This window comes from Mesocricetus auratus, unplaced genomic scaffold, assembly GCF_017639785.1.
Source record: "Mesocricetus auratus isolate SY011 unplaced genomic scaffold, BCM_Maur_2.0 Super-Scaffold_2245, whole genome shotgun sequence".
Lineage (NCBI taxonomy): Eukaryota > Metazoa > Chordata > Mammalia > Rodentia > Cricetidae > Mesocricetus > Mesocricetus auratus.
In genome coordinates, this window is record NW_024429180.1 from 51,496,304 (window position 1) to 51,509,694 (window position 13,391).

Consider the following 13,391-nt stretch of genomic DNA (forward strand, 5'->3'; position numbering starts at 1 on the left):
TGGCAAAGCCTTCCTCTGGTCTATGTGTGGCTGTTGGCAGTGTGCGCAAAAACTAGTAGCCCCAGCTTCGTTCTCCAGGAGGACTACAATCTGAGACTGACTGCTCTCCTACAGTGAACTCCTACCAAGACTGCCTAACCCTTCTTCCTTCTGGACTATACATACAGCAGGGGCAGAAGCTCTGGATTGCTTTTGTAGTTGGTGCTGCTTCACAGAACCTGCACAGCCCACCCAATCCCAGCTTTCCTGTCTGTGTGTCTGTGTGTCTATGTGTCTTCTGTCTTTTCTTCAGTCCCTTGAAACCCCAATCAGGTTTACTGGACCAAGTCATGATGATGCAGTAGGCTTTGGAGACTAACCTGGCTTTGAATTCTAGTTCAGTCTCTTTTAGCTTTGGACCCCATGTCAAAGCCCCTTTCCTATCAGCAAAATGGAGACAGCAAGTAAGACAGATAGAAACAACAGCTTGTCAAGTGAGGCAGATGGAGACAACAGCTTGTGAGCTGCAGAAGTGTGGGATGACTAGAGACAGTTCATTGCTGCTCTAAAGTGACCTGAAAATGGGGACAATGACAAGAATGCGGGTTTAGTTATATCTACAGCACAAGTCGGCCTTGCCTGCCTCTGCATGTCAGGCAGCTGTCTTCTAGCCACTCATGGTGAAGCTCATCTGCTTTGCCATCAAGGTTTGCTGGTTTTAGGGTCATCAGCTGGTTTGCTGATGATCCACGCATCATCATCTTGACCTTATCATTCCTCAGGGAGACCTAGGCGGTACCATTACTCTCTCTTCACAGACACAGAGCCTGGCTCAGATGTCAGCCTCTGGGCGCCAAGCCATAGCCTATGAGTCAGTTCTCCAACTAGTGCCTTCTCAATTGCTCTTTTTCACCATACCTGTTCAGAGACAGGCCACTACACACAGCCACCGTTATGCATTCAGCAAGGCCACCACAGAATGTGGCTAACCTGTTCTTTCACCGTCTTTGCACTAGTAGAAAATTCTGTGTTCAAAGCACTGGGGAGATTAACCATGAGACGCCATCTCATGTCATCTGGGTGGTAGTATGGCTTGAGTGTGAGCTGTCTTTGTCCTCAGCTGGTGACACTACTTTAGAAGATTGGGAAACTTTTTGGAGGTGGAGCCTTGATGGAAGGCAGCGAGTCCCTGGGGGAGGGTCTTAACATTTTATAGTGTGACCACACTTCTGTCAGTCGCCCTGCATATCTGTCAAGATATGAGGGAATAAGCCAGACTGGTAGTGCATTTCCTTTAACTCCAGCACTTAGGAGGCAAAAGCATGAGAATCTTTGAGTTCAAGGATAGCCTGGTCTACTACACAGCAAGTTCTAGGCCAGTCAGGGCTACATAGTGAGACCTTGTCTCAAAACCAAGAACAAAGGCAAAACCAAGAAGTGGTAAGGATCCCAGGCTGCAGATGCCTGCTACTGTGGCACCACCACGATGGACTTTATACTCCCAAATTGTGAGTCAACATAACCCTTCCTCTCTTAGGATGCTTCTTGATAGACACTTGGTCACAGCAACAAGGAAAGTGTACTGCAGGGAGTTCCCGTCAAAATCACAACAGATAACAAACACACTGGCACTGGTGAGGATGTGGAGAAACTGAAGCCCTTCTGCATCAGTGGTGCAGACACTGTGCGAAACAGTACAGTGTTCCTCAAATCTCATTTTTTGTTTGTTTGTCTAGTTTGTTGTGGTGGGGCTGGTGCTGGGAACAGGACTCTGGGCCTTGTACATGCTAAGCAATTGCTCTACCACCAAGCTATGTCCTCGGCCTCCAAACTTTAAAGCTATCATATGGTTCAGAATTCCATACAGCTGTAATTATAGGTACTGAGGAGACTGAAGCAAGAGAATCGCAAGTTTGAGGCCAACTGGGCTACACACTAAGATCTAGGTCAACCTGGACAGTTTATTGAGAGCCTGTCTCTAAATTTAAAAGAAAAACATTACAGATATTCTCAGACCCAAATTTGTCATCAGCACCCAAAAGACTAGGAACAACTTGCCCAGAGTTTGAGGCTAGACTGGGCTACACAGTGAGTTTCAGACTAGCCTGGGCTACAGAGTGAGTCTTAAATAAACAAAGCAATTAAATTTAAAAGGCTGGGGATGTATCACAAGGATGAGATGCTTGTCTAGTATCCACAAGGCCTCAGAACAAGAAAGGAAGTAAGGGAGGGAGGAGGGAAGTGGGAGGAGGGAAGTGGGAGGGAGGAGGGAGAGAAGGGAGGAGGGAGGAAGAAGGGAGGGAGGGAGGAGGGAGGGAGGGACAGGCATTGAAAGCCAGGCCTTGGGGAGGTGTTTGCCTACCCACATTCACTGCAGCACAATTCCTAACTACTGCCAAGAGATGGAAGCAGCGGACATCTGTTGACAAACTGCATACATATAAGGCAAAACTGTAGAAGGGAAAATTCTGACACATACTTCAACACACTTCAGACCTTGAGGACATTCGGCTAAGTGGGGAAAGCTGGTTGCAAAAGGCCAAATACAGAAAGATTCCTACCTAGGGTTCTCAAATTCTGAGAAACCAAGTAGACTAGGAATTGCCAGGGGTTTAAAGAAGCATGGGAGGTAGTTATTTAATGGGTCCAGAGTTTCTGTTTTGCAAGAATGTTCTGGAAATTGATTGCATGACAATGAAAACATAATGAACTCAACTGAACTGTATATGCACTTCAAATGGTTAAGATGTTAATATTCTTATGTGTATTTTACTGCAATGAAAAATAAATACGTAATAAAGAAGCCAGGTGGTTTTCAAATAGTGGTTTCGTGTGTGTGTGTGTGTGTGTGTGTGTGTGTGTGTGTGATAACTGCATAGACATGTAAGATTGCCCACATGTGCTCATGTATACATGTGGAGGCCAGAGCTTGGCAATAGCATGTCTTCTTCTATTGATCTCTACTTTTTTTGTGTGGGTGACAGGGTCACTTCCCTGAACTTGGAGCTCTACAACTCAGCTAGGCTGACTGGTCCAATACTTTAATGATGGTACTGTCCCTGCTCCCCTGTGCAGGGGTTACATAGGCCTTCATGTTTGGATGGGACTAACAGGATAACACACCAATAAATGGGCCCAGGGACATGTTTGATTCCCTTTTCCTTCTAAGTAAAAAAGCAAGTGTATTCTATGGTTTCCATAGTGGGTGGGGGAGCCGATGAAAACACTACCATTACAGAGATTTAAAAAATTGAAGTGTGAAGCTGAGGTTCCCCAAGGAGGACACGGGGCCAGTCTCCTGACTTGCAAGCCTGGCTACAACGTGTGCACTCTGATGCCTGGCTGGTTGGGGCTCAAAGGCCAGAGCTGTGGACTCATTGTGGGAACAATGAGTTAATTGAAAACATCTGGACTGAGGTTTTCCAACCACTCTCTCAACCTGGGCTGGTTTCCAAGCTGTCAGGCTCCACTGAAACGCATGCTTGCTAATAGATGGCTGTTTCTACAGCAAGCTCATATTTGTTTTACTGCGTACTAGCAACGGAAGGGCCCCTCCATCTTGCCAGCGAGGCTTCTTCCTCAGAACATTCTGAACTGAGCTGCTGAAGGGCAGATTGTGAAAAGAGACAGTGGCCCTATTCCGTCTGTAGCCAAAGAAGCCACCCTCCCTTGGGCATGGAGGATGGCCAGAAACCTTTTGTTTCCCACCTAGTGTATATTGCGTATAGTACACATTGTGTATATTGCACAAAATAATAGGTTTTTGCCAGCCATGGTGGCACATGCCTGTAATCGCAGTACTAGGGAGGACCCATGAGTGAGAGGTCACAAAGACTGAGTTTGTCATGACATTCTAGTGCAAGCATATCATGAACTTTGATATTATTCACCCTAATATCTTTCTATGTCCTTCAGCTCTGCTGATCCCCCCCTTCCCAAATACTCTCCCTTCTGCTTTCAGGTCCTTTGTTGTTTATTTTTTCTAGACAGAGTTTCTCTGTGTAGCACTGGCTGTCCTGAAACTCGCTATATAGACCACCCTGGCCTCAAACTCAGAGATCCCTGGTTCTGCCTCCTGAGTGCTGGGATTAAAGGCATCTGCCATCACTCACTACCAGGCTCAAATCCTTTTTTAAAGTTTAAATTTCTTGTATGAGAGAAAACATCATATTTTTCTGGTTGGCTCTGATTTGCTTCACTTTATATGACAGTCTCCAGGTCCATCCATTTTCCCCAAAATGACATAATTTTGTTTTTGCGATGGCTGACTAGTATTTATTGTGTGTATATGCATTACCCTTATTCAGTCATCTCTCTCTCCCTCTCTCTCATTTTTTTTTCATGACAGAGTCTCACTATATAGCTTTGACTCTCCTGGAACTCACTATGTAGACCAGGCTGGCCTTGAACTCACAGAGATCTATTTGCCTCTGCCTCTCAAGTGCTGGGATTAAGGGTGTGTGCCACCATGTCCAGCTTTTAGTCTTCTGATGAATGTCTATCTTAATTCCATCACTTGGCTATTGTAAAAATTCAGAGGATCTTTAAAAGAGCTGCCTGGAACAGCAAAGCATGTGAAGTCAGCACCTTGGGGTACCGAGGGAACTGTTACTCAACAGAACTATATACCCTTCATGCTCCCGTCTGGTAGTCTTGCTCTCTGCTCTGCTTGACCACAATGCCTTCTGTTAGATGGAGGATGCACAAATCCACACTTTGTTTAAGATAGTGTCACCACCTGTGGTTTGCTATTTGATCTGGTTTCATGTCAGTGCTTTCTCCAATATATCTAGTGTCTATCAGCTAGATTTTCCCGATCTAACACACCCTGCTTCCATGTCTACCTGTGGGAATGTGAGACAGCTCTAGGCACCTAGGGGACATCTGGATGCCAGGGAAGTGGTCCCTGGGATGAGGCTCGTATTTGGGACACACACACAAAAAATGATTCAATCAGAAGCAAAATTATTTTACTCTTTCTATTCACTCACAGAAAACCATCCCCTGATGAAAGAAGTATGTAAACAAATTAACAAGTGTTTTGAAAGAGATAGAGCATAAAAGAAACAGTTTGGATGCTGAGTCATTGGTTTGATCAGGGCAATGGAAATTATTTCAAGTTAGAACATACAGTGTCTTTAGCCTTGTCAGTGTTGGGACAGTTGGGTGGAGAGTCTCCACCCTGTTTCAGATTACTGTGAAAGCCCATCAGAGGGTATTAAATGGGCCAGCTGCCCTCTTTGGAGCTCTAGGGAGCCATGGCTTGCCTGGGTTGGGGGAGGTTTTGGGGGTTGAGACCTGTTTGCTGGTTGTTAGGCCGGAAGATCCAGGGATCCCTGATGTTTGCCTTATTTTCATTATGACATCTTGAACCGTGGGGTCAGCTACATCATTCCCGGCCCACCCACAGAGCTGACTCCCAGGTCAGACTCCACTGGGTACCACCACCACCAGCCCCAGCCAGGACACTGGCCAGACTCTGGTCATCACACCCCACACTGTTTCACCAGCTGTTTTCTGTCTTCTCCCACACCAAAGCAGACCAGCAAGCTCATATTTACCGAGTGCACACCATGCACCCAGTGCTGAAATAAAATCTCTACTGCAGCTGATGAAACCTAAATACATTCATATTTAGAAGTTCTGTCATGGTGCAAATCAAGTGCCACCTTATAGGCAGATGGCTGAACTCTATGAACATGCGCGCACATGTGAGTGTGTGCGTGTGTGTACAAGAGTATGCACGTGTGTTTGTGTGTGTGTGTGGACCTTTGTACATGTTGAGACTAAAGGACAGCCTCAAGTGTCATTCCACAGGTGCTGACCACCTGATTCTGTGAGACTGGTTTTCTTACTGGCCTGAAACTCTCCAAATAGGCTAGAGTGGCCAGCCAGTGATCCGATGCTAGTCTCTACCCTCCAGTACTGGGATTACAAGTACATCACTGCCACTTCCTCTGGTGGGGGTGAGGGATGAAACTTGGGTCTTTATAAGCTCTTTATAGACTGAGCTATCTTCTCTTTTATCAGACAACCCAAGTAAATCCTTGGCATTGCAGTGTTCAGTTTGTCTAGAATTTGTTTCTCCCCATCCTTTCCTTAAACTGCAGCTGTCATACCCCTCGATGGTTCCAGTGTCCACACAGATGACCTTTACAAGTTCAGTACTCGGTCACCACACACCCTCTTTGTAGATACCTTCTTGCCCTTGGTTCCTGTTGCTCTTCAAGGTCATGGCTCAGCCCTGGCTGTGTCAACAATTGGACCCTCTCCAATCTCCATCTCAACCATCACGTTCAGCAGCTGTATCTCCCACCATCTCTCTGGCACATTCTTGTTATTATTACTTCAGCCGAGATCCCTACCCATTGGTTAGAGTAGTTTTACAGGGTCCTTCCTCCTCGTGTCTCTCCCTTCCTTATTCAGCATGGACTCTGCAAACCATCTTTTTATTCGCTAGCTTTCAAGTCTTCTCCACTCTCCTGAACACTTTGATCCTTGCATGCTTCAATAGCAAAGTCCTACCCAATAAGACCACGTGTCCTGCTATGTCCTGCTGCCTCCTGTGGGCAAAGATCCAGATATCTTACCTGCCGCAAATTTGATTAAAAAATAAACCCGTCACTAGGTAAAAGCCACCATTGTATTTATCATATAATTTTGAGAATATAATAATCTGGAATGGAAAACGTAAATCTGACATAAGCTCTGGATCACTCGTACAGCGGAATAAGCAGAGATGTGGGTGCCGGAAGTTTAATCAGAGACAGGAAGTGGTTGTAAAGGCCCCAGCTAATCAATCTTGGCTGCTTTGGCTCTCATTGCTGCCAAGAAACCCACAACAAGCTCTCAAAACATGTGACTCTTAGCATGGGGTCTTAGGCCAATTCTTCCATCAGGAAACTCCCCACTTCCTGGGGGTGAGGCACTCAGAAAACAGTACACCTTTCTTCCTGCCATTTCTAGAATAACTGAAAGGAAGGAGGGTTGAAGGCAGTTTAACTTGTTTACCTCACTGTCCCTCAGCCGCTACATCTTGGGTTGAGTCTGTAGTCTGAAGTGTTTTGTACTTTTATGCTCAAACAGGAGAGTTTTGTACAGTTATCATGGCATTGACCCTCTGGCTCAGGGAGTGTGAACAGCTCACTCTAGGCGAACAGTCAGATTCATGCCAAAGGCCCATGGGCAGCTCAGGAGGGGAGCAGGTACTCGATTTACCTGTAGTGGAGGTGCAGTTCCTGGAAGAAGACTGTGTGTGTGTGTGTGTGTGTACTGTCTGTCACTAAACTGGTGCCCACCAGTTGGCTAGGCTGCTCCAGGGATCCACTTGTCTCCCTCCCTCAGCACTGAAGCTTCATGTGTATGTTACCATGCCCAGCTTTTTATGTAGGTGTTATATAGTCAAACTCAGGTCTTCACACTTGCACAGAAAACTCTTTACCCACAAAGCCACCTCCCAGCCCCAAGAAGACCATTTGTTTGCAAATGATGCCTTTCACCTACACCTGCATTCCCAACCAGGGACAATGACTACCAGGGCACAGCATTTCTAATTAAAGAGTCAATCACAGGCCATACAGCATTTTGCTTAATGATGTACCACCTTGGCATGAATCCACAAGTGCATACACATACATATAAGTAGACACAATAAAATAATAATAGTGGTCTTCATGTGGATAGAAATCTTGCCTGTGGAACCCTATTGAGAAAGAGGAAAAGCTCTGCTTGGAGGGAGCAGTCTGGGCGCAGGCATGATACTGCAACCCCTAGACACGGAGTGTGGCTTAGTGACATGGGCACAGGCTAATTTCACCTACTGACTGAGGTCACCGACCATCTTGACTTGCCTGAGACTTTTCACACTCAAAGCAGTAATAGCCTGGAGAGTTCATGATGGTTGCTCCCCTATCATTCCCTGGAGAGGCCTCCAACCAGCCTTCCAGCAAGACACAGCCTGCAGGGCAGATAGGAAACTCACAGAAAGTCGTGCTTAATAGCAATTACAGCTTTCTCTGCAGGCCAGTCAGGGCGTGTCCTGGCCTAGCTGTGTGACATACACTCGGCTCCACAGCACAGTCTCTTACCTTCCCCTGGGCCGTAGGAGGAGCTGGCAGTCCAGGACTTGGCTTCCACATACCCCACTTCCCTGCAGACAACGTGGGCAGCGTGGATGGAGAAATCGTCATCACACACGGTGCCCCACTGGCCTTCATAATAGACCTCCACACGGCCTTCGTTATGCTTCCTCTTCTGGCCCGCCAGGCGTACCTGGATCTTGACCACATCAGAGGGCACCCGCTGCTGATGGTACTCGGGAGCCGGCTGCTGGAAGTACTCAGGGTACTGGAGCTGGTAGGGCCAGCTCTCATACTGTGCTAGGCTCAGGGAGGGCAGGAAGACAAACACAGTCAAACAGCTATAGAAGAGGGAGCTGGAAGATATCGCCCCCATTCTTGCCCTGTGCTGAGAGGAGGTCAGGGGTGGCACCAGGAACTTTCTGGAAAGAGAGAAAGAGAGAGAGAGAGAGAGCCATTAGGATAAAGATTGTAGATGCCTGTAAAGTGTTCTGTGACTTCACCTTTCTGGCTTCGCATGCGAAGCTCTTCAGGACTACATTCCAACCCATTTCTGCTCCCATTTCATGTTTTGGCCACACCAGTCTGAGCCCCCAATGTCAACCACCCATCTTCCTCATCTTTGGGATGTTGTCATCAGTACTCTTGACTAAATTTAAAGGAACCCTCTTCTGTCCTTCTTTAAATGTATTTTAATTTTATGTATATGTGTATACGTATGTGTGTGAACGTGCATACCACTGTATGGGTGTGGAGGTTACAGGATGACTTGTGGGGGCCAGTTCTCTCATTCCACCATGTGGGTCTTGGGGATTGAACTTAGGTCATCAGTCTTGGCAACAAGCTCCTTTACCTGAAGCCATCTCACAGGCCCTCTTCCTCTCTACCTTCCTCCTTCTCCAGTGAAGAGTGAATGAAGTTCAGAGGAACCGACAAAGGATGAGAGAAGCACCCCTGGTTGTCAACAGACACTAGCCATGACACCAGGGACTTTTTGAACTGAGCACAGCTGAGTGGAAAAGGCTCTCTGGTAGCATCTGGGATCTTTACTGAAGGGTCTCAGAACTACCTATAGAAACCAGCAGGAAGGATCCATGGAACACATATAGGATGCTACTCTCCCACTGGCTTCTAAACTCTTCCTGGTACCTCTAAAGGGAAAACCCAACTCAACACAACCAGAAAAAAGGTTAGGATTGCTGCCGGAGAAGTCTGCACTGGCTGGAGAGAAAGAATAGTGGGTCCCCTTTGCTGGGATCCTGGGCACAAATCTGGTAAATAGAGAACAGTGGGTCCCAAGAGGCAAATGCAAGCTTCTCAGAAGACCTCCCTACTTGCACTCCTTCCATTTCCTCACAGCCCAAGGCCCACCTCGACCTAGACCAGTGTCCCAGTCATGCCCTGCCGAGGTAGATTTAGGATCTTCTGGTAATTTCTCAGGAATTTCAACAGGTCCGATTTGACAGCAAACTTTTTAGAGCTAAGTTTTTTTCTTAGTCTTCCCTGGTCTCTCCATGACACATTTCATACCTTCATAGACACATTTACTAAATGGGAAGGTGACCTGGCTGCAGGGACTGAGCCACAAGGGGAACATGGGGTCTGAGTGGTCCTCAGTGTAACACTGCATCAGGAAGTCTGACTGGATCCTCTAGGACCCTGCACAGTTCTCCAGGGCTGGGCGGCCTTGTTCCCATTGGATGTGTGTGGGAAACCCTGCACTGAACCGTCACTGTCAGAATCTGAGGTGATCATGGTGACCTTGGCCTTGGCAGATATTGTGCAGATTATGAGACTTGGTGCTTTGTTGGCAGAGAACTGCTATCACTTCCTTTGAAAATGATGGAGCAAGCTGGGCATAGTGGCACACGCCTTTAATCCCAGAACTTGGGAGGCAGAGGCAGTAAGGTCTCTGTGGGTTTGGGGGATAGCCTGGGTCTACATAGTGTGTTCCAATTCCAGAAGAGCCAGACTCTGTCTCAAATAAAGCCAAAATTAAAGAAAGAAAAAAAAGGGGGGAATGAAGCAAAGAAGGAGGATGAATTCTCTAGGCAAGTGGAATGTACCCTCAGAGGAGTTATGAGGGCCCCATGGCAATTTCTTTCCTATTTATAGTATCTCTCCATAGGAGATGCTGGGGTTTGAGACCAGGCTGCTCCTAACTCACACAAGAGGGGTTAAGTCTTTGTCAAAGTAGAAGAGGGGTTGAGGAACCCAGCATCAAGAGGGCATGTCTAAAGTCGGAAGAGAACACGCTAGAGCCAGATGAACTGAGTGTGGCTCCTCATTCTGATGTTTATCAGTTTGCAACCTTGAACAAAACCTTTAACTTCTCTGCACATCAGTTTCCTCATCTACTGAAAGTAGGTCATAATCGTACGCAGTCCACAGAACCATTCTGAGGGCTAAATGGATGGCACCACAAAGCACTGCAACAGGAGCGTTTGCTAAATGAAAAGCTACATTCTTCAAGGTTGTGGGCATCACAGTCAGAGGACACCTCTGTGTAACACTAGAATGAGGTTGTGTATAGAGACCTCCCGTGTCTTAGTCCTCAGATAACCCAGAAACTGGAAGATCATGAGAAAAGGACTGTGGGTGTCTCTCAAGGAAGCGGCTTCGAGTTGAGATGTGAGAGTCTAAAAGGCAAAGCCAGGAGTTAAGTTGGGAACTGCAGCGGCACACACTTCATTTTGACCATACGTGAAGGGGCAGAGAGACCATAGTCCTCAGTTCAAAGTACGGTACTATCCAGAAAGGACTGACTAACTTCCCCTGGGCTGGCGCCACCCAGCGCCACCTGTGCCCTGTCTTGAAGAAAGGTAACCATTTGAATGTTGGTGCCCTCTGTGTTTGCTCAGAGAAAACACCCTCTGTTATCACTAGAGACCCAACAACTCTCATCCTCTGACACTCAAATAGGCCCAGCAAGTGACGGAGTTCCTGCAACGGGGTCCACAGTCTGTGCCTGGCTCATGCTTTGACGCCTACAACAGAGTGCCTCCCCTGCCCTCCAAAGACCACATTCCTCAAGGTCCTCTTAGACTAAATGAAGGTCCTCTCTGGCTGCTTTAACATCCTGTATTGCTTGTGTTTTACTCTGTTGTCCATCAGCTTCGTCACCAGAAACATCTGCTTGTGCTAGGCACAGTCATTTGTATTACAAAAATCTGGCCACAAACAACTATAAAACAGTAGATAAACATACTAAAAACACATCTTATCATGCACTGCACAACATTTTGCTCAACGAGAAACCCTGCCTATGAAAATGATCCCATGTATTCATAATGGAGACCAAAAATTTCTATCACCTGGTGACACAGGTCACTCTAACATCACAGCACAAAGCATAACTGCATTTCTCATCTTTGCTGTGATGATGGTGGGAATGAAGCTACTGTAGTGCCTTCGTCTAAAAGCGCAGTAACACTCCAGTATAGCATGCCGCTATGATAATGACCTTAGTACTTTATGCCTTGTTGTGTTTGGTTTTTGTTTGTTTTTGCTTTTGCTGTTTTATTGTGTTTTGTTTGAGACATGGTCTCACTCTGTTGCCCAGGCTGAATCAAACTCACAGTGATCCTTCTGACTCAGCCTCCAAGTGCTGGGATTACAGGCTGGAGCCACCATACCTGAAGGCATTGCATGTTTGATCACTAGTTTGCCACTGCTCCTTCTGCTTATGGACAACATTGAGTGTAAAATGCCAGGCCGTGTCACACCAACAACGGCCTTACACAGCTTGCTTACAAGTCTCTTGATTGCATCAAGAGGCCATGTGGAGAGACTGATGTCCATCCAGGTTTGTGAGGAAACATTCTAGTATGTTTAAACAATGCCTGAGTATCCTATGTCCATCCTGCCTTCCCACCTCTCATTATTAGGTGAAACCTGACATTGGAAGGCTACTGAGGCTTCATGGGCTCAAAGAGTCAAGACTCCAGAAAGAAAGGGCATGCATCAGGATGTGCCTATATAGGTCTCTGCTTTTCCCAAGACAGTACCTAGCAGGTTGGAGAACTGAGTGAAATTTTCAGTGGCCTTCAGGGACTGACAAGATAGAAATCAGAGGTCATGGGAAGGGACTGATGATGGAGATAAATTGTCCTAAATGGAGCATAAATAAGATGTTTGGAAACCCAAAGAAGAAGAGAGAAAGAATGTGCAGAGGAAGCATTTAAGAGCATTGGTGAAGAATTTTCCAACACTGACGATCAGTAGCAAGACCAAGGAATGTACGCATAGAGGAAACCACCCCTGGGCACATGGATGGTGGAAAATCAGAGACAGAGGAAATCTCACACATAGCCGGAGGGAGGGTAATGGGGATGTTACATCTGAAGAACATCAGGAAGCCTCTCCACAAAAATAAGGAAGCAAGAAGGTCACAGGATAGCATTTCCAAAGGGCTGACAAAGTAACGGCAGTCAGAGTTCATTGGGGGAAAATGAAGATGAAATGAGGACATGGAAACAAACAAAAATGCAAGTTCTAGGAGATCTTAAAGTCAACGGAAAAGTTAACACCAGCAATGGTGTGGAGGTTTAGGAAGGAATGAAAGATGGAATAGAAACCACATAAGCGCACCTAAATGCAAACCTGCTGTATGTCCTAAAATACCTGTACTATGGACTGGTGAGGCAGCTCAGTGGTAAGGTACTTGCCTATCGTGATTGAGACCCTGGGATGGTACTCAAGAGTTACATCATATGGACAATAATACAACAACTCTCTCTCTCTCTCTCTCTCTCTCTCTCTCTGTGTGTGTGTGTGTGTGTGTGTGTGTGTGTGTGTGTCTGTGTATTAAAATGTTGGCAACAGTAGCACAAAAGGCAGGTGGGGATTAAATGTAAAATTCTTGTGTGATCTAAGCAATGGTGCTTTTCTTTTCTTTTCTCTTTTTTTTTTTGTTGCTGTTGTTTTGTTTTTTGAGACAGGGTTTCTGTGTGTAACAGTCCTAGCTATCATGAAACTTACTCTGTAGACCAGGTTGGCCTTGAACTCACAGAGATTCACCTGCCTCTGCCTCCCAAGTGCAGGGATTAAAGGTGTATGCCACCACTGCCTGGCTACAAGTCTATTTTCTAATAGACTTAATAAGCCTTAACAAATACATGCTATAATATTTATGTTAATCACTCAAAGAACAGAAAAACAACAGAAAAGTAGAACAGTTTACTACAATGGGTAAATAAAGGAATTCTAAAAAAAAGAAAGAAAGAAAGAAAATCTTGACCTGTGAATTTGCTGATGCTGTGATGAAAAACCTGGGATAATCAGGAGGAAGGATTCATCTTGGCTCACGGTTTCAGAGTTTCAGTCCATAGCCAC

The 13,391-nt window shown here is 46.2% G+C and overlaps 1 protein-coding gene across 3 annotated transcripts in view; it reads right to left on the reverse strand.

The window, feature by feature from the left end:
- The window catches only part of Loxl2 (lysyl oxidase like 2), an 83,718-nt gene that overhangs the window by 50,874 nt on the left and 19,453 nt on the right, over positions 1-13,391 (reverse strand). For all 3 annotated transcript variants that reach the window (XM_040737311.1, XM_040737279.1, XM_040737349.1), the window contains exon 2: positions 8,067-8,479. In XM_040737311.1, coding sequence (XP_040593245.1) covers positions 8,067-8,433 — 367 coding nt within the window. In that variant the 5' untranslated portion in view covers positions 8,434-8,479. The remainder of the gene's footprint in view (positions 1-8,066; positions 8,480-13,391) is intronic.